Source organism: Centrocercus urophasianus, unplaced genomic scaffold (genome assembly GCF_019232065.1).
Source record: "Centrocercus urophasianus isolate 14NV4802_14NV808 unplaced genomic scaffold, USGS_Curo_1.0 seq_10, whole genome shotgun sequence".
In the NCBI taxonomy this organism is placed as follows: Eukaryota; Metazoa; Chordata; class Aves; order Galliformes; family Phasianidae; genus Centrocercus; species Centrocercus urophasianus.
In genome coordinates this window covers 87863235-87883217 of record NW_024884142.1, presented here as the reverse complement: position 1 = coordinate 87883217, position 19983 = coordinate 87863235, and the positions used below count along the sequence as shown (strand labels likewise).

The 19983-nt window shown below is 43.4% G+C and overlaps 1 protein-coding gene across 1 annotated transcript; it reads left to right on the top strand.

The window, feature by feature from the left end:
* Positions 1-191: 191 nt before the first annotated feature.
* Positions 192-14466, top strand: ENTPD6 (ectonucleoside triphosphate diphosphohydrolase 6). Its single transcript, XM_042820428.1, has 14 exons — positions 192-566; positions 2236-2573; positions 3377-3453; positions 4168-4311; positions 5458-5533; positions 7106-7141; positions 8247-8335; positions 9651-9730; positions 10374-10438; positions 10787-10888; positions 11857-11997; positions 12566-12622; positions 13669-13781; positions 14002-14466. Exons 2-14 carry the CDS (start codon positions 2315-2317, stop codon positions 14089-14091), a joined length of 1329 nt encoding a protein of 442 aa, XP_042676362.1. The 5' UTR covers positions 192-566; positions 2236-2314; the 3' UTR covers positions 14092-14466.
* The last annotated feature ends 5517 nt before the right edge of the window (positions 14467-19983 follow it).

The window sequence follows — 19983 nt, the reverse complement described above, 5'->3', positions numbered from 1 at the left end:
GCGGGGGCGGGGGCGGGCGGCGGGACCGGGCCGAGCGCAGGGAGGTTTACCGGGCGGTGCGGCTTAAGCGGGCGGGGACCCGCGGGGCTCCGCCGGCGGCAACGAGCCCTGCGTTCCCTTCTCCGCCCCCCGGCCAGCCCCGGGAGGAGCCGATCCGTGTGCCGGGCAGAAAGGCGTGAGCTGCGCAGCGCTCGGGGCTGTCCCTCCTCCGCTCCCCTTTCAGCTCACGCACATCTCTGCGTCCGGAACGGATCTGCCTCCTGCTTTCCTTTCAGCCGTTGGGCACCGCAACTCTAGCCGAGGCCTTTCTCAGAGCGGGAAGGCTGGACTGTGTGCAGTAATTGTCGCTCCTGGTTGTGTTTGTGCCTGCAGTCTCACCTCCTTCCATTTCTAGAACGTTTGACAGCATGCCACAATCCCCTTGAATTTTAAATTCCTCCCACTCGCCCTCTATTATCCCCTAAATTCCCGTCATCAACCGATTGCCACTGTCAAAACCTCCTTGAAGTCAGCTTCAGCGATTGGATTCCTTCCTCTTTTTCATTACACTGCCAAACAAAGTAAGGGTAAGTAATTTTTTTACCCTAAATCACCGTTGACTGCTTTTTAATCATCGAGGTGTCTGTGTGGACACCTGTACATGTGTTCTGTTGTGCTCTGCTGTAGTTTTTTTCCTGTGTTGGGAACCAGCCCAACTCCCTCCATCTTCTTCCTTAAACACTGTTTTTACATTCATAGAGTCACAGAGTCACTGCGGTTGGAAAAGAGCACTAAGATGATCGTGTCCAACTGGCAGCCCATCACCACCACACCCAAGTCCAGTCTCCTGGGCACTCCTTTGTCATCCAGGAGCAAACAAAGATAACTGCACATGATTCAGGTTGCTCAGAGAGGTTGTGGGAGGGACATCCTTGTGTAGGATCCAATGGGGGTAAAGTCCTCAGCAACTGTTGGATCCCCACGGCTGCCTGTGATTTGAACAGGAAGCCTCTCGAGGTTCCGTCTCCCCTCAGTTTAAGCTTATAGGATCATAGAATGGTTTGGGTTGCAAGGGACCTTTAAGGTCATCTAGTTCCAACCCCTGCTATAGACAGGAAATCCAGTTTCTCTGGTTTCTCCTTTCTCAGTTCTTTTGTAGGCCTCAGGAAGAGTGGGAAAAATATATATATATTTATGCTATTTCACATCTTAAAATTTGCTGTAGATCTCAGTGACATTCTGAAGAAGAATGGAAATACACCTTCTGAACCAGTGGGAAAGCAGTGTGCAGTGTTACAGGCATCCAGCTGCCGTGGAGGCTTTCCATGTCTGGGACAGGCATGAGAGAGAGGGATTTGCTGCTAGAACCAATTTTACAAGCAGTTCATAGCATAATCCCAGCTTTATGAATGCAGGACACTGCATGATCCTGATGAAGTCATTTTACACATCTAGCTGCAAGTTTCCCTGGATTTGTCAAGATAGATTTGATCTCTGAAGAGTTTAGTCGATACCTTAGTCTCAGTCTAAGTACTGAAGAAGCTGAAGGCATAAATCCTTTTACATGCAACCAGGACTCTGTCACTCTGTAAGGCTTTTTTCCATGCTCTGTTGCAGTGGACAGTTGCTTTCTTTGACAGTCATGCCCAACTATCAGGAAACAATCCAAAGGATGGAACACCTCCTCTGCGAGGACGGGCTGAGAGAGCTGGGGCTGTTCAGCCTGGAGAAGAGAAGCTCTAGGGAGAGCTCAGAGCAGCCTTTCAGTATTTAAAGGGGAGGGACGTAAGAAAGAAGGGGACAGACTCTTTAGCAGGGTATGTTGTGATAGGACAGGGGGAAGTGATTTCAAACTAAAAGAGGGGAGACTTAGATTGAACACAAGGAAGACGTTTCTTAAATAAGGGTGGTGAGGCACTGGCAAAGTTGCCCAGAGATGTGGTAGAAACTCCATCCCTGGTGACACTCAAGGTCAGGCTGGACGGGGCTCTGAGCACCTGATGGAGCTGTAGGTGTCCCTGTTCATTGCAGAGGGGTTGGACTAGATGGCCTTTGAGGGTTCCTTCCAACTCAAACACCTCTATGGTGCTATGAACATATTTACCACTGACAGTTAAGTATTTAACTAAAGCTCTAGTCAAGTTTATTTCCACAAGCCTGTCATCAGATAATCATCATGCTTTTACCTCTTTCTTTTTAGAATACTTTCTTCCGGTTTAGAAAGTAAAACACATCTTTCTTTTCTGTTGGATGTAGGAGTGATGGGGAAACCACTTATTCTGTGTGAAACAGAAATAAAGCATTCGGTAACAGAAGGATACAAAACATCTGATAAATGGAAGCCATGAAGATATCAAAGCGGTTCTTTGCGTTTGGGATTTTGGCGTGCATAGCGTTTTATGTCGCATACATGAAATGGCACTTGGATTCCAAAGCGCTTGTGGCAGCAACGGAAGGAATTGCTGAAAGCACTGGAGACAAACTGAACCGTCAGGCGCTGACCGCAGATCTCTCAGTCTTCTATGGAATCATGTTTGATGCGGGAAGCACAGGAACTCGCATCCATATTTTTAAATTTACACAGCAGCCAAAAGGTACGGCTTGTGCATGGCGCAATATGCAAACTCCTCCATAAATTGTGGTGCAGCCTATTGATGGTTCTGTTCTAGGGAATACTTGCACAAATGTGCTTCAGCTTTCTCTAGAGCCGCCAAGAGGGACCCATGCTGCCTTGCCTGCATGTTCATGTAATTGTCTATCCTGCAGCTTTCCAAAATGCTTAGGTCTCGCTCTTTGCTGCCATTGAAAATGGTGGTAAAACTTCCACTGACTTTTGTTAGAGTCAAATTTAGCCAGAGCTGAGCATGCTGAAACATGTGGCCCTTGTTACCTGTGTAGTTTGGAAGGCTGCATATAACGGGGTTATATAAGGGGTAAGGGATTAAAGAGAACTTGTACCATAGCCTCCCCAGGGAGATGGTTGAGTCACCATCCCTGAATGTGTTTAAAAACCTTTGGATGTGGTGCTCAGGGGCATGATTAGCGGAGGGTTGTTAGTGTAGTATGGTTAGGTCGTGGTTGGACTCAATGATCTTTAAGGTCTTTTCCAACCTGAACAATTCTATGATTCTATGATCTAGTGATGTGTCTGATGTGTGCAAAAAAATACACGTATGGTGCACACCAGCACAGTCAGCTTTAACAAATAGTTTTGTAGAGAGCTAATTGCACAGCAGGGGCTGTGTTTAACAGGTTTGATGGCCTTTGATAGTTCTTTAAGCAGAGGCTTCAGTTTATTCTCATTAGTGCCTAATGATATAATTTGTACTATGGTTTTCTTTTTGTGTATCCAAATGATTTGTACCAGTACTTATTTTGGAATACTGCTTTTGAACAGAGACTCCCAAGTTAACCCATGAGACGTTTAAAGCGCTGAAGCCAGGTCTGTCTGCATACGCTGATGATGTCGAAAAGGTATTCTTGTTTCTCTTAGAGTTCACGTGCCCTAAAGCCTCCTGTTCTTGATATGCCATGCAGATCATCTCTGCTGAACTGTCTCAGATCAGTCTCCAAATGATACAAACCCACAGGAAAAATTGGTCAGCTGTCAGAGGATCAAGGAACCAAATGCATCTTATTCTGCTCGCTTATGTCAATTAAGAAGAGCTGATGCTTTTCGTATCCCTGCCTTAATATTTTCTGTGTGCTTAAGAATATGACAAAAGAGCGAGGTTGCATTGGAGCTGAGCTATCTCCAAAAGGGACTAGAAGTGGATTCTCAGGGGAAGAATCAAAAAACCCAACAGGCCAAGTATCAAGTCACTGCCTCCCTCATCTTCTGACTCACAGGGATGTGGAGACTTGCTGAACCAGACATGAACACAGCTCATAGTGTTTTATTAGCCCCAAAGGGCTTTATTGCCCAAGGATTTATCACATTGATTTTGATTTTTGTAGCCAAACCTCTGGTACTGTTTGGCAGTGGCACTGTTTGAGAGTGAGTTTTTTTGTTTTTGAACTTGCTGATGGATAAACCCAGTTATACCTATATGCCTTCTGGCTCCTTTTGGTCTTTACTTCTCCCTGTTCCACACTTAGATTCCTCTGATCACCCTTTTGCCCTTCCAAGAAAGGCAAATCTTAAGAGTTTCTAAGATCCTTTTTTGGGGGTTCTTTCTCTGCTCACAGAGTGGACAAGGAATAAGAGAGCTCCTGGAGGTGGCGAAGAAGGAAGTTCCTATGGAACTCTGGAAGTTTACTCCTCTGGTCCTGAAAGCTACAGCTGGCCTGCGGTTGCTGCCAGGAGAAAAGGCTCAGAAGTTGCTGGATAAGGTACTGTTTCTTGTCTTTCAGTTTCCTTTCCAGAAATTCTATGACAATATTTGTTCCTTTCTGTGTAAAGCACATGCTCCTTTATGCTTCGTATGTATGAGTCATTCCTGTCATTTTACTCTGAAAGCACTGCACAGTCACCTGATCTCAGATGGGTTCAGATTAAGTAATTGTATGAGTACAGACATAGAGGAATAATGACAGCTCCAAATAAGCCTGGAAACAACATGCAACATAACAAGCATAATGTGATACTTCTAACAGAAATCAGAGACTTGTTGGTGCACTGGTTTGTTGGTGGTTTTGACCAGAATCCTGCTGTTCTGGAAAAAGCTCTCCTGTTTGATTTGTCGTGTTATCAGCCTGCTGCTGCAAGGTTCCTGGGCTCTATATTGGTTAGAAATAATGTGAATTGTATTTACAGGCACATAAAATGTTTGATATTTTAAACCATGACAAGTATTTTAAAAAATAAAAATAATATGTCCTAGATCTTACAGCTGCTGGAAAATTTAGTGCCCTAAATGTACTCTTTTTCTAAGCAGTGACTGGAAGGAAGAAATGTGTTGTGGTTTAAACCAATATTGTCCATATTGTTCTTTGCTGCCTACAAGACAGTCTGTTCTTTTTTCCATACCAAATTTCAGCTGGAACTAATGCAACTCTTAAAGTAGTTGCTTTAGGAGACACAAGAAACATAAGGTCTTACTGCCTCTTGTAGGGTGCAGTGCAGACCTCTAACAGCCAACATACTCATGTTAAAAAATGCCATCCCCTGGGCATTTGTGAAACCATGAGTGTCCATTTCCTTTCTCTCCTTTAGGTATTCATACCCCATGTGTTGCTCACTGCAAGAGTGAAATGTTACCAGCATATCTACCACCATACCCTACCCATGTTATCAGCATTTCTGAGCAGTCTTCATGTTTGAACACCCACCTGTCTGTTCTGTCTCTTCACCAAACTGCATGTAAATCACTGACTTTCTATAGTTTAGCACAGCCTGATGCTTACTGAGCTCTTGAACTTAAGGAATCTGGCCCAAGAAAAGGAACACTTGTGTAAAACCAGAGTTTAAACAAATACCCTTCCTTTCAAATGGAAAGAAAAAGATTTCTCTGAGTGTAGCTTTTATTTGAACTACAGGTGAAGGAGATTTTTCAGGCTTCCCCCTTCTTCGTGAGGGACAACTGTGTGTCGATAATGAATGGAACTGATGAAGGTAGGTTTACTTCTGAGGAACTTTTCTGCAGTTCTTGAGATTTCTACTGCACTGTGGCAGGACTTCACTGAGGGTAATAGGAACCTGTAAGTAGCAGGTTTGATAGTTTTTATACTGCCTCAGACTGCGCCTGCCAAAGAGATTTTGTGCTACATTTTCTGAGGTGAAGTCCTGAATTCTGTCCTGACTTTCAAAGGTCTGAGTGCCAGGCAGTTCCTGTGGGATCAGCAGGAGGCCACTGGGCAGTCAGCACTTTAGGAAGGTTTTTTGTATATCTGCTTGTTGAGATGGGCTTCAACAACTGCTTCTGCACACCCTGCTTTGGATTATACTCATCTGAACTTGCTGGAAATATTTGATTACAACTGATCTAATAACTGTGATTGTGAATTGAACCTGAAAAAAAAAGTTATATAGAGAAAATAACTATTAAAGTACACTGATGTTTATCAAAAAAGAGCTGAGGACAGAACCCAGAATAAGTCTTCACTTGAAGTGATTCAAAGGAGAATTTCTAAATTGTGGGTTACTTAGTGTTGAAGTGTTTTTAACTTACTTAGAAACAAAACTTGAAAGTAGCTGCTGATTTGGACTGCTTATGAGTTTCTTTTGTACTGCTTCATGGAAGAAAGACACTAATTGTCTTCATTTTAAGTTCATAGTTCTAACAGTTGGTTTAGCCAAGGTTGAACAAGAACTTGTTCCTCAGTGTGCCTTAATTTTAACCAAATGGATAAATATTTTAATTTGTTAACATAAAGGCCATTAATTCACCTAATTCATAGAGGAAAGGTTTACAAAACAATAAAAGGACAGAAACAGTGTGGTTTGCAGAAGTGCCTTGAGGAAAACAGGAAAAATGTAAACACTGAAAAGATGAAAATTCTTAACATTCAAAAGATAAATCAAATGCCTCACATCAAACAAAAGCTTGCCAATGGGTATTTTTCTAGAAAATGAACAATGTGAATGTAGGTAATTTCCTTATTACATAGCTAAGGACTGAAGCCACTGAAGCCTTTGGGACTTCAAACTGAGGTTTTTGACCTGTGAAGAACCAAGTTCTCTAGGCATTTTGTATACAGGGCTTCTCCTCCTCGCACCACATAAGCTCTGGTGTACAAGGTCATTCTATTTGTTCCAGGCATCTAATTTTGGCTTTTGACGGACATTGACAGTTGTGGAAGCAATGGCTTTGGGGCAAGCTGGGTCAGAGTAGCTCAGCAGAACCAATTCTGTTTGCTCCTCTTGGAAGTCCTTCCTGCTCAGTTCTCAGCTAAATATTGTTTGGGAACTTTGTATTAGAAATTGTCCATTTGTGAAACAGGGGCAAAGGAGCTTGTGACTGATAGTCTTTGGCGCCTCTTTCTGTGCTTAGATGACTAGCTGTGGTTTGCTATTGTTTTGTTTAGATGGTGCAGTGAAAGCATGTGAGAAAACCTTAAAATACATCCAGCTAAAAAGATACTAAAGCAGGAGCACCTTGTTGTATGGCTCATCTTAGTTGTTACTGTTGGATAAAATGAAGTTCTGTGATCTAACAGTGCATCTTCTGAATCTCTTCCTTGTTAGGTATTTCAGCCTGGATCACAATAAATTTTTTAACAGGTATGTTTATATGAGCATATCTATGAAAATGTGCCTAATGCTGTGTATACTGTCTTCTGCCCCTGTATAGTATTTGTTCATTCATTGGCTTGGAGAAAGAAGGATCTAGGATTAAGTCATCAGTTGTTTTTGGCCTGGACCACTAAAGTTATTAGGATTGAGGAATTTAATCCCTTTTCCTTGATGTTCATGCAGTCGTTCTTCGAGTTTCTTATAAGGTAACAGAGCATTTAATTCCTTTTTACAGTTCCCCACAAGCTCTGTGTTTTTTTAGTAATTTTCTAGAACTGCTTCACAGTTGCACAGTGTGAAAGTAGTGTTGTACTTTCCTACAGATTTATAAGATAGAAGCCAGTGTTTACACATAGGAAGGGATGGCTGTAGAAAAACTAAGCTGAAGTCTGCTCTGGCAATAAGCAGACCAGTCTGCCTTCCACGCAATCAGCACAGTGTGCAGAGCCTTACGACAAGTATTGTAAAGCTTTTTTGCTCATGGGAAGTATCAGAAAGGTTAATGATCTTCCAGCATTATCTCTCATGAGCTATATATTCCAGTGGTTGGCACACACTGAGGTTGTCAGGAAGGTGTGTTTGAAAGATTGATCTGAGAAGAGTTGGATTTAAATGAGAAGTATGGGTTAGCAACAAGAAGAATTCCAAGGGAGGCCAGTCTGTCAGGCCAGCTCTTCATTCTCTCATCCCCTTGGCTTTATGAAGCTACAAAATACTGCTGTGAGACCAGGGAGAGATGGCCAGGAAAACCACGTTCTTTTGCATTTCAAAGTGGTTATGAGAGTGAAGTTTGCAAAAGGGCCCTTGCATCCACTGAAAAATGTTTAGGATTCCAGTAACCAAAGCTGCTATAATTAGGGCTTGAACAGCCATCAGGGAAATAACACAAACTGTGCCACTTGGAAGATTTTCATGTCACCCTCATAAAGCACAGGTAAATGACTAGCAGTCAGTGTTATGATCTAGTGCTGGCTGGAAGCTGACCAATGAAGTTAGATTGTCATTCTGCTTTACAACTCTACTTCTGGTTTTATTCCTTGCTTCATTCTCACTGTGTCCACTGTGGCTTTATCTGTTCTGTCACATATTTTAGGTAGCTTAGATGATCCACAGAAGAGAAGTGTAGGAATGCTGGATTTGGGTGGTGGATCAACGCAGATCACTTTCCTTCCACGCACTGAGGTAATGTGAACACTGAATGGAAATGTTGGTGCAGAAATCAGTAACTGCTCAGGTTTAGAAACAGGCCAAGGGTGTGATGTGAAGCCTTGCTTCTGACAGAAGAGCCCTTATCATTTGGTCACATACACCTTGTTACAGCCAGTAATGGAGGCATTCACATTCCGCTGGTTGTCTTGTTCCAACTCCATGGGTTGGTGCATGCAGTGAAACTGCCAGGGCTGCTTTGTGTCAGGGGCAAAACAGCATCCTGAGAGTGTTAATCTTTGACTCTCAGTTTGCTCTGGGTAAAGTGAAGACCTCAAAGGGAATGCTGTTAATGAATCCAAGCCCGACATTTGGCTTACACTGTGTTTTAAGAACATAAGATTCCTTCTCCATCCTTGTTTCTAGCTTTCCTGAGTTCACTGTTTTGCAAATGAATGCAATGAATGCTTTCTTAGGAGCAACTCTCATTATGTAGTTAGAAATACATGCTGATGTTTGTCATTACAGCTTCCTGTGTTCCTGTGGTGGCATTATTTTAGGTGTTCTGTGAGCAGGAAGACCTGTGTGTATAGAGTAGTGAGGTTTTGGCCTTAGCAGAGTTTGTAGTAAAGCTGTGCAGAAGCAGAGGATAAGGATGCTGTATCCAAATGCACAAACCTGAGCTGATCAAGGTGTTGCGCTTTCACAGCAGAGTGCTGGGATGTGAGGAGTCCGGGATGTGGAAATTCAGGACTCAGAGGAGGTGACAAATACGAGCAGCTAGGCGTGAGCAGCCTGTGCTTTGCCCCCTGCTGATGTGGTGCTCTTGGAAAAGAGGCTGCACAGTGCTTTAGACAGTTATCCTTTCATTTCCTCAGACCACAGGCGGGTCCTCACTCTGTTTCTTAGCAAGCACAGTGATGCGCTTTTCCTCCAACTTGTGGCAGTTTGCAGCTGAATTCACTGGAGAATTACATGCCCAGTTTTCTCATTATTTGCCATAGTTTTACCTCATAGAGATCATATGAAGAAGCAGTTTCTGTATCAACTCGACAAAAGCAGTTAAGAGCTGGAATAAGGATTCCTTTCTAATTAAAATTACCGACCATTTTGGTGTGAATATAGATGTAATCAGTTCTTACTCTCATGTGAAGTCCATATTTTAAGTCTGGGTTTTTTGGTCATCTTAAATGTCAGAGGTCAAACTAAAAATACTCGAGAAGTCATTCTTTGTCTCTGAACCATGCCTGGACTGTTCTACGTTTGGAAGGCTGAAAGGTTTGAAAGGTTGTGTTGCTGATGTTTGCCATTGCTGGCAGTAACCTTGCCATGACATCTTTTTCTCCCTCAGGCAACTCTCCAGACATCACCAGCTGGCCATACAACTTCATTTCAGATGTTTAACAGCACCTACAAGCTGTATTCCTACAGGTCAGTTGTGAGAAAGAGGCCATACTGTAAAAATAGGTTACTTTCAGTGAAGCCAGTGAGACCCAGGCATTTTGCTGAAGTTCAGATGAGTCCTGAGAAGTGGAGAAACCTGAGTCAAGTCACCGTCCACACAAGCTCTTGGAATAGGGAGGGAGCTGTGCAGATCAACTGGCAGGCAAGCAGTCTGATGGCTGAGAAAATGAGGGGCTGTAGCTCCACCTCTTGCTTTGAAAATGCCTCTGTACCTGCTGTTTTGGGCAGAGGGAAGCAGCTCCTTCCCACCTATGTTTGCTGTGGAATGTTTTGGGGCTTAGAAAAAGTCAATGCTACGTGCTGGAGGTTGTGCTGACTTTGAGGAGGGTAAGAGAAAGGTTAGAAGAATGCCTGAAGCATTCCCAGTCTTTCAGGAGACAGATTATAGTTGACAGCTATTCACTGTGCTTTTACAAGGACAGATCATCCTTCTGGGTAAGGATAATATGACACTGGGCTGTCACACCATTCCCCTTATGGACATTAGCTACCGACTTGAGCTGTTTTGCTGGGACCACATAGAGGAAACAGGCATGTCCTACCCAAGCTGTCAGTGGAGTATCAGAGGAAGGATGTTTGTTGTTCACAGAGGCTTTTCTTCCCTTTGCAGTTACCTGGGACTTGGGCTGATGTCGGCAAGGCTCGCCATTTTAGGAGGAGTTGAAGGAAAACCCTGTAAGTTACAGGCACTCAAGTCTTGGCTCTGGGTAGAGAGTGCACTGCTGTGTTGTAGAGAAAAAGGTCATCTGTCCCCTTCCCACTGAAGTGAAGGTGCCTGAGTGGTGGCAAATTCCTGTCGCCATGGCTGACTGTATTTGAGACAAATGTACAAGGTGACACTAACGGATCCCAGAAGACATGGATTCTTGACAACCTTAGAGGTTGTGGGACCCTAAAGCCACGACTGGTGCTTAAAGATGCATTACTAAGCATGTGGTTCAGAAAAAAGCAGGGCTGGGGATGAGGATGCTAAAATTAACTCCTCGTGTTTTTCTCTAAAGTGCCTTTATTTTACTTCTGCAGTAGGAGAAGGTGAGGAACTGATCAGCCCTTGTTTACCACCTGGCTTCAAATCTGAGTGGCAACATGCTGAGATATTGTACAAAATTAAAGGACAGAAGGCAGGTATAGTGCTTTATCACTGTCTCTTCCTGTCTAGGCCAGCTAGTAGCAAAGTAAATTATATATTTTCAGCTTCTTGAAAATTATCTGTCTGTGTACTCTTCTGTCCAACTTTCTTGATATGCATTCTACAAATGTTGCCTCTCATGCTGTGGTGTGTCTGTCCAGTCAGTAAAGCTGTTAGTAGTAATGCAGTTGGAGCTGGGCACTCCCTTTTGATATCCATCTGCCTCAAATTGTGTTGTTCATCACTGATGTCATAGAGTCATAGAATCATAGAATCACCAAGGTTGGAAAAGACCTTCAAGATCATCCATTCCAACCGTTCACCTATTCCCAATAGCTCCCACTAAACCATGTCCCTGAACACAACATCCAGCCTTTCCTTGAACACCCCCAGGGTCGGTGACTCCACCACCTCCCTGGGCAGTCCGTTCCAGTGCCTGACCACCCTTTCTGAAAAGTAATACTTCCTCATGTCCAGCCTGAATCTCCCCTGCCGTAGCTTGAAACCATTCCCCCTGGTCCTATCACTAATGGCACGAGAGAAGAGGCCGACCCCCAGCTTACTACAACCTGCCTTCAGGAAGTTATAGAGAGCAATGAGGTCTCCCCTGAGCCTCCTCTTCTCCAGGCTGAACATTCCCAGCTCCTTCAGCCTCTCCTCATATGGCCTGTGTTCCAGACCCCTCACCAGCTTTGTTGCCCTCCTTTGAACACGTTCCAGGGCCTCAATGTCTTTCTTGCAGTGAGGGGCCCAATATACGTGTCACGTATATGGTTCCAACCTGAGGATGGTCAGAGCTAACACTGGGAGAAGATGCAGGTGTGTTGTTTCAGTTCTCTGTTAAGAACCTGTAAGAATTCAATAAGTGCTACTGTGTGAAAGGGAGCCTGTCTCCTTGTACTTGCTACAGCAACTGTTTGTTTAGCCTACCTGTCATATCCCGCTTGTCTTTGCATTCTTTTAGGTGAGCCTCTGTATGAATCTTGTTCTAACAAAGTGGCAAAGATGCTCTACAAGAAAGTACATAAAGCTGAGGAAGTGAAGGACTTGGACTTTTATGCTTTCTCCTACTACTATGACTGTGCAGCAGAGGTTGGTCTCATAGGTATGTCTGTTTTCATTTCATTTCATTTAAAATGACAGGTTCTGGAACAGATGGTAGTAATGATACACATCATGATGCTGTCCTGAGCTGTCATGGGTACTGAGGTACACTGATCTCAAGTGGATATTGAATGCTATTGCATTTCTTTATAGAAGAAACTGAGGTTGTGAAATAGGACCTCTGACTAGGAGGGACAAACTTAACCCCTCCTCTTTGTTTCATGGATAATTTCAGATTTAATATGTTAGATCTGGCCAAAGGTGTTAACAGTGTGCAAGCATCACAGGACAGGGTAGTAAAGACATGTGGAAGTGTGAAAAGTCTTTAAACTGTTTCTTTAGGAAACTAGTTTTAGGAAACTAAATTCTTCATAAAATGAGGTTTTCAATCTAAAAATCTTTAATAAAGGTTCTTGTACCATAAAGGTTCTTGTACCTTTAAAGCAACTGTGAATTTTGTCATCAATTTCAGGCTTACTTCCAAACAACTTTTATGACCTCTTTTTACAACTTGAACCTACTATTGCCTTTACACAAAGCACACAAACTTATGACTCTTTTTCTTTCAGATAAAGAAAAAGGAGGAAGCTTAACGGCCAATGATTTTGAAGTTGCAGCTAAGTATGGTAAGTAAAAGACACAAACAGGACTAGTAATTGTGTGCACATTTACGTGACAAATGTCTGAAATGCAAAGAAGCCTCTCTTTTTTTTTTAAGTAAATACTGAGCACCTCTTTTTGGAGAATTTGTGCTTATTTCTGCTTGTTTCTGAAAATCTCAACTTTTTATTTTTGTGATTTAGTTTTCTTGTAACACATTTAAAAGCTCTCTTGATAATTACTAGTAAACTTGCCAGTTAACACTGCATGCAAGTAACCTGTTCTAATAATCCTGTGTATTTTTTCTTTTTTCTCATGATTTGTTCATGTGTTTGATTGCTAGTTGGAAACAAGAGGAAGCTGATTCGTAGCCTCTTTTGCTTCATTGGCTGTAGAGAGAATTGCCTCAGATTTACAAACGTAATCATTCCTTTTTTACTGCACAGGCTTTGATCAAACTGGGTTGGGACTTTTTGGTAAGCTTTATGAATCACTAAGCAATTGTTGCAGTTCTAACTTCTGTACTACTTTTTGTATGATCCATCTTGAGAAAGGAACTGCTTTTTATTTTAAGTTTCTTTGTTATTTTTTTTCATCAGCTGTTGAATGCATACGATTGAGGAACTTTCTAATGGGAAGAAAACAAACTGCTCAGCATTCAAGCTTTATTGGGATAGGGTGTTTTCACAATGTTTGTTTTTCCAAGTTGCTGACAACTTTTTTTCAGCACAAAGCAGATGTAGGCACACTTGAAATTGTTGATATTTTAAAGTTTTACAGTAAATATGAGAACAGTTGGAGGCCCATTTTTCTACTTGCCCTTGGAACTACAGTAAACTCAGCTGTCTTTGGGTAAGAGAGGCAATACTTTACTCTTCCTTCTTGTGTGCCCAAGTTCCTGTGCATCTGCAAACACAAGGATATCGTTTGAATGCTATTTTAACAGGTTTCATTGATGTGAAACACAAGTTACAAGAAGTGGTCTAAGGATTTGTTTGAGGTTTTTCAGAGCTGGCTGATGCTAGGCCTGAGCTCACCATGAACATTCTAACACCTCTTTCTTTTTATTTAGTGTGCAAGACCATGGAAATCAGCCCTGGAAGCAGCCCCTTTCTCTGCATGGACCTCACATACATCACCTTCCTCCTGCAAGAACTGGGCTTCCCAAAGACCCAAGTCTTTAAGGTAGTGCACAAAAACAGATCACTGAGAGTGGGCAGAAGATGGCCAAGCCATCATGCCAGTAGTTTGGATTTCCCTTCTTGCTACAACACGCTTTATGATTAGGGTGGAGTGACACTATAATGGTGCTAACTACTTGTCATAGCCTTCAGCACTATATTCACCTTATGTTTTTGTTCTCACAGAAAGTTATATTTATACTTTTTTTTTTTTTTTTTTCCAGCTTGCCCGGAAAATCAACAATGTTGAGACGAGCTGGGCATTGGGAGCCACCTTTCATTACATTGACTCACTCAATAGACTGCAGTACTAAAGCTCCTTGAAGGCGATTTTTGGGGATGTCGGGTTTTGGAAGCACAACACAGGGGAAGGATTTTTGGCTTCCTGAATCCCTTGGGAGGTTCTCAGAAGCTCAGCTCCTTCCCTGGCAAGTCCCATCCATCACAAGCTCTTTTCTTACAGTGCATAGTGCAGTTTCTATGGAATAAGCCTTGATTGTACAGATCTGTTGTCAAATTCCTGTAAAACTTGATCATCATTGAAGGAGAACCAGCACTCTGCAGGACACCTATGATCTCTATGAGAAAACCACACCTTTTTGAAATGTGCCTGTACTATTCACTTGTACTGTGCTGAAATCAATGTAGTAAATGGTCAATACAGAGGGAACTCTTTATGCTCTTTTCAAGGTGTTTTTTCCTGTTTGTCAGCAGTTTCCAGTGATAATTTTTATTTTGCTACTTGGATGTTTGAAAAAGAGCTTAAGTGTGCATGTGAATACAATACATTTACACAGATGTGCTGCTGACAGGCAGCAGCTTTGAAATGCAGTGTGGAAGTCTCAGCTCTGGTTTTCAATTGATGAAGCAGCAAAGTTTGGGAGCGCTGTAGAAGCAGGATACAGACAGGCATGAATCAGAGCCTATATCTGCTGTAGGACTAAAGTACGGGTGTCCAACCTTTTGGCTTGTGTGAGCCACACTGAGTGAAGATGAATTGCCTTGAGCCACATATAAAATAAATAATATACTTAATATATGGTTGTTTTTTTTTTTTTGTTTTGTTTTTTTTTTAATTAAAACATTGAAAAAAAGGTAATAAAACCATAGAAGCAGTGGGATGTTTGACCTTGTTTTTGTGACATTAACACATCAGTCAGGTTTGATGGCAATGGTTGCAATTCATAGTGAGCTCACAGGTGTTTGTCAGAGATTTTTGATGGAAGTTTTACTCCTCCTGTGCTTTGTCCATTGTTCACAGATATACGTACTGCCATAAAGCGATGGCATGGATAAGGTGTGACTGTGAAGGGAAGGGTATTTCTCTCTGGCAAGAGGAAGAGGTCTGACCAACAGAGGTCTGGTAGATAGACATGAAAATCTGAGTTGAGTATCGGCTTGCAACTCTGTACATTGCATTTGAAAATTCACAGGTAATGTATTTATGTCAACTGAAAATGGAGTCATGAATACACCAAAAAATTGATCAACTTTTCAGCAATCTTAAAACCTGCATTCCTTATTAAAATAGAAAGCATGGCTGTGGGTTGGACATGCCTGAACTAGGGGCTGGCCTAGAGGCCTTGAGGCGTAGGGGCCAAGAGACCAAGAGGGAAAACGAGAAGCTGGCCAAGACGGCTAGAGACCTTGAAATCATTTTTTTCAATTAAAAGGCAGGCTTGGAGGGCAAGAGAGTTATTGGCCAAGACAAATATCTGGGGGCAAAGACATCTACAGGCCCAGAGGCTGGCTGTGGGCCCAGAAGGCCTTGAGGCCTTGAGGGAGACCTAGAGATCAAGAGGTCAAGGGGGATGCCTGGAGGCCTTGAGGCCCAAAAGGGAAGACTGGACATCAGGAGGCCTGAGGGAGGCTTACAAGCCTTGTGGCCTACCGGGAGGCCTCGATGCCGGTCATCTGTGAGGGTAGGATGCCACCTGAGCTAGACTGCGAGCAGCCAAAGGGCTAACACATCGGCCCAGACGTCCTGAGGCCCAAAAGGATGCCTGAAGGCCTACAGACTTAGAGACTAGCCTAGGAGACTCGAGATCCAGAGGGAGGCCTAGAGTCCAAGAGAATGAACGGCCTGGAGGGTGGCATGCAGGTGAGAGGAAGGCCAAGAGGCCAACCTAGAGGCACACATGCCCAGCAGCCTTCAGGCTGAGTCCCAGAGGTATTCAGGCACAAAGGTGGCCCCGGAGGCCTGTATGCTTACATATCTGTGGGAGATGATGAGTCTTTGAGTGACAGAGGACAAGAGAACTAGAGGCCAGGATGTGTAAATCAAATTTTGTGGGTTTTCCACTCTGAATGAGGATCTGTGAAACAGAACCTTTAGTTTTGACTTTGCTTGTCCCTTTATAGTGATTCAGGCATTGAAGTTACTTGAATTTCAGTCCTGGATCCAGAGTTCTCTTGAAAATGGTTGATAACACAACTCAGAGTTCAGATGTGAGTGTAACTGGTTTTCAGGATATTTGAAGATCTGACTTTTGAATATGAAAATTATTTCCGTGTTAATTAAATCTAAGGCTTTCTAGGGACTGGTATGCTATGTGATAACTTCCCCTTTCAGCAAAATGAGCTGTTCCTTCTTAATCAAGGCAAGTGAACTATAGAAATCTGAAGGCTGAATGTGCTCTGGTTTCTGGCCACATGGGGACAGACAGTATTCATCAAATAATGCACTCAGTCCTATGTGGAATGAGTTAATCAAAGACGCTCAGTACCATACTATTATCTGTCTCTGGAAAGTCTAAGGATAAAAATTAATCGTACTCGGTACAAATCAGATACAAAAATATATCCACTGAAGTAGCGCAGAGGAGATCAGAGTAAATACATGCCTATGTTCCAGATGCAGCACAGGAAAGAAAAAAAAAAAAAAAAAAAGAAGTCATTATTGTAGTGTTCATATTTTTAAAATGTACTTTAAGTTAGGAGATTGAAGCAATGTACAAAGTAACATCTAGTGCCTGCGAGGGGCTTCAGCCCTACAAAAAACTTGGAAGAGATAACTTGAAAGGGAAGGCTTGACAGAGCAGAAATAAAAAATGTGCTGTGGGGCCTCTCGGTCATGTTCATAGATTTGGACCATGCAGACTTAATGGCAAGCAGCTAAAACCTTTTGAGCGTAAAGATTTTCTTTTTAACATTACATCTTGCAGACACACTGCAGGAGTGCATAATGAGAAACTGTTGTCTACTTCAGAATGGAAGGACTGGTGTCCCTGTCACATTGCCTGGTTGGCACCTCTGCAGGCAGCAAGATTCATCCAGGCTGAAATGCAGGTGACTGTGGCAGGTTAGGGCTGGGGATCCTTTGGCCATAGGAGTTTTGACCTATAAATGGTTACCCTACCATCACAGGATAACTTAGTTGTATGCTTCTTGTTTCCACATTAATTATAACTCACATGGGTCTGTTAGTCCTGCCAGGCTTAGCATCCCACTGCTCCTAAGAGATCCATGAACACTTGCTGACATACCTTTACCAGGCTTCTTCTATTTTATTTAAAAATACGGTTTCATTTAACTTCTCCCAAATCAATGGCATGTCAAAGGAGAAATACAAAAGCCTACAAGCCCTTCTAGCTGATGGTAAATTTCTGAGTATCTCCTGCCATCTTGTGGGTTTACATGATCTTTCACTCCGCTATTTGTGACACAAAAGTTTTGCTTGTGGACTAGCTGACTGCCGAACAAATGAAACACTAACCCTAGCACCCTATTCTGCAGGAGGTCTGGGGGAAACCTTAATGGGACTGCTCTAAACCTCTTCTTGTATGCTTGCGGTTGGACTGGCCCATGAATTTATGTAATCATTATTGGAGGAAGGTATCAAAGTACAATGAGGTTTCTTCTGCTTTTGGTCATGCTATGGAATGCCCAGCTAAGGAGAACTTTGCAGCAGCATTGCCTCTACATTCAGCAGATTTACCAGAGGTCAAGTAAGGGAACATGAGGTTGAAAGCCAAGGGCTCAATCAGCAACACCAGCTAGCCCCATTTAACCCCACCTAACCCCACCTATAGCTGTGTGGGCAGCCTCAGTTAAGGCTCTGTTGACAGAGAAAGAAGCTGGTAATTTCTGAGTGATAATCTCATATCTAGTTCTTTCTTAAAACGCCAAGCTCTACATGGATTAGCTCTGTGTAAATAAAGCAAAAGCAACTGCTGGAACATTAACTGCACAGTCTCACAGAGCGGCTGGTTGTGCAATAGTTAGAGCACAGCAAAGCTGGCTGTAGCAGTGGGAGACTGGAAAGTCACTGTGACTTGATGTCATTCTTGAGTGGGTGGCAACAATACCTTCAAGAAGACATAACTATTTTCACACCCATGCATACCATCAGCCTTGTAGTTTTTTGTTGGGATTTTTTGGGTCTTTTTAGGTAGTCATCTGAAGACAGTTTCATTTCCTTCAGGCTACTTCACTTGAGATCTGCAGATTTTGTGTCATTGATTCTACAACATGGAAAATCTCCTTTCAGCTATTCAGCTTTAGATTTGCTCAGTTTGAAAACACAGAAAAAGAGAGAGATTTCCTGAGGACATTGGTGTGTGATAATACACAGTAAGAGATTGTCATGTCTTTAGTGTCAGAACTCTTTTCAAGTGGGTTTCATTGATGCTTTCCAACAGCCAGGGAAGCCAAGTGGTCTTGCCTGCCATTCCAGAATTTAGAAAGGAATATTTTGGTAAGAGTAGATTTGTCCACTTATGTTTCCAGACTTAATACCGTTCCTCTGTTACCTAATATCCTATCTCTCTCTGTGTCCTTAAGTAGTGAGCACTCAGAAAGCTGTCCAGTACTCCCTTTGAGTACACTGTTAAAGTGGAGCACTAGGACTCAGCTTCAAGAAAAGCTCCATGTAGTGCCCAGGGCAGCTGTTCCCTCCAGACACAGCAGCCCCATGCATAGTCCTTGGGCTTTTCCCTCAGCCATGGAAGACTCAGGTCAAAGGAGCAGCTGACACCCATCCCCACTAGCTCTGAGCCTGGCCACCACCCTTGTGCCAAGCCCTGTACTCCTCCCTGCTAAGGCTCTGCTGGTTGAAACACAGATTTTTTGCTGTTGTCATGTCAGCTTCTTCCTTGTTCTTCAGGAATCCCCAGGGGAATGCAGCTTTTTTCAGACCTTTAAGGCTCCTCCTTGGCAGGTGGCTGGACTGGTCCAGCTCTTCCCACTAAGCTGCCCTGGGTTCAAGTTGTGTTTTGAGGGCAGTTCCGCAGTCTCACCCCTGGGTGCGTGCTGGGGCCAGCATTGTACATTCATTTATGTCTATAAACACCTGAAGGAAGGGTGCAGGCAGAGCCAGGCTCTTTTCAGCAGTGCTCAGTGCAAGGACAAGAAGCCAGAGGCACAAACTGGAACACAGGGGTGAGCCCTGGCCATCAGGCAGCACTTTTTGTACTCATCACCCCAAATCTGTGTCCTGTAGTTCAGGATAGGCATCTACTCCATCCCTGCTGAGCTCTCTCCATTCCCACCTGACCGCCAACCTGCTACAAAAGCAACTAGAGTATCGAGTTGCCCAAGTTGTAAACACAAGAGCAACATAGCTGGCGTAGGGTCTGGAAGACAAGGAACTTGAGGAGTGGCTGAGCAAACTGCTCAACTGTTGTTGAGTCTGGACGAGATCCCATCACTCCCTTTAAATTCCTGAAAGAATGTTGCAGTGTGGAGAATGTCAGCCTTTTTTCACAGGTGACAAGTGAAAGGACATGAGGCAATGGCCTCAAGTTGTGCCAGGAAGGCTATAGATTGGATATCAGGAAGAATTTCTACATGGAGAACTGGAAAAGGCTGCCAAGGGAAGTGGTGTCCCTGGAGGTATTAGGAGACGTATGGATGAAGCCCTTAGGGACATGGTTTGATGATGGGACTAAGTAAGTCAAGGTGACAACTGCACTTGATGATCCTGAAGGCTCTTTCATCCTAGATCATTCTATGATTCAAAAGATCTGCAACCAACTCACAGACACCACAATTACACCTCCTGCAGCCTCACCACCATGCTGAGGGCTGCTCAGGATACCTGTCCTGTCCAAGGGCTAGAGAGCAGCTACTGCTGCTGTCACAAGAAACAAAATGTGGACAACTGAATGTGTCCCTCACTGCCACTGCAAGGAGGCTGATGGGGCTGCATGGGGATCCAACAGCATGTTCTCAGAGGCAACCAGTCCTACCTCCTGCTCTAGAGCCCA